The sequence below is a fragment of the Nestor notabilis genome, unplaced genomic scaffold (genome assembly GCF_000696875.1).
Source record: "Nestor notabilis isolate BGI_N333 unplaced genomic scaffold, ASM69687v1 scaffold17106, whole genome shotgun sequence".
Classification (NCBI taxonomy): domain Eukaryota; kingdom Metazoa; phylum Chordata; class Aves; order Psittaciformes; family Psittacidae; genus Nestor; species Nestor notabilis.
In genome coordinates this window covers 2,688-3,679 of record NW_009934465.1, presented here as the reverse complement: position 1 = coordinate 3,679, position 992 = coordinate 2,688, and the positions used below count along the sequence as shown (strand labels likewise).

Genomic DNA, 992 nt, shown 5'->3' with positions numbered 1-992 from the left:
CCTGGCACTGAGGCCTCGGCTCCACGGGCTGTGAACACTTGCAGGGACGGTGCCTCCACACCGCGCGGGCGCAGCCTGTCCCAATGCCTGAGCACCCTCTGTGCAAGGAATTGTTCCTCAGCTCCAGCTAAACCTGCCCTGGGGCAGCTTGAGGCCGGGTCCTCACATCCTATCACCTAAGGATGCGATATTCCCATGATTACATGGTCCCAAGTGCGCGTTGGCACCTACAGCGGGTGCCGGGGTGCAGGGGAGGGCAGCGGGAGCGCGCGGCTTCTCGCTTTCTCATCGTGTGTCGTGGTGTCTGTGTCTGTCTGTGTCCACAACGTCTTCCTTTCTCTTTCCTCCCCGTGTGGCTTTCACCCAAGGAGTTACCTCTGACTCTGAATACTTGTCACTGTAGTAAGTACGGAGAGGCCATCCTTGAGGAGGAGGGACACGGGTGACCCCGCTCCCCGCTAGCTCGGGGTGCCCTTGCTCCCCGTTGGCCTGTTTCAGCCTGGAGCAGCGCTCTACTGAGGGCTCTGCAGAAGGAAATGCCTTGGGTTTCCTTGTTTTCTTTGCTGCCTGCTTTAATTCCAGCGGCAAGGCCGGGATGGAGCCAGCCGCCCTCCCCGCCTGCCTCTTCCCGGCTCTCCATCCCGCCTCGCTTGTCCTGCAGGGAGGGGGGGGAAAGCTCAGGGAAGCAGTTGCCTGAGGCAGGAGGGGATCGAGTCCCGGTGTTCTCTATCCACAGGGGTCAAATCCTGCTCCTGCCCAGGTTAAATTGGCGAGTTGGAGGGGTTTAAACCTCCACAGCGCCGGCCGCTGCTGCCCAAACCTCACCTCTCCTCTTTGCCCTTGCCAAGGTGACAAGAAGGAGGATGGTGGCCAAGCACCGGCTGATTCTGCTGTTGAGAAGGAGCCACCAGCGGTGGTGAATGGGAAGGATGAGGAGCAAAGCACCGAGGAAAGCAAAGCCGGCGACCGAGACAGAGTTTTGGGGTAAATAT

The 992-nt window shown here is 60.1% G+C and overlaps 1 protein-coding gene across 1 annotated transcript in view; it reads left to right on the top strand.

Annotated features, from left to right (window-relative positions):
• The window catches only part of LOC104407950 (beta-adducin-like), a gene marked incomplete at both ends in the record, with an annotated part of 3,393 nt that extends 2,409 nt beyond the window's left edge, over positions 1-984 (top strand). The window contains one exon of the mRNA XM_010017364.1: positions 849-984. Coding sequence (XP_010015666.1) covers positions 849-984 — 136 coding nt within the window. The remainder of the gene's footprint in view (positions 1-848) is intronic.
• Positions 985-992: the final 8 nt, after the last annotated feature.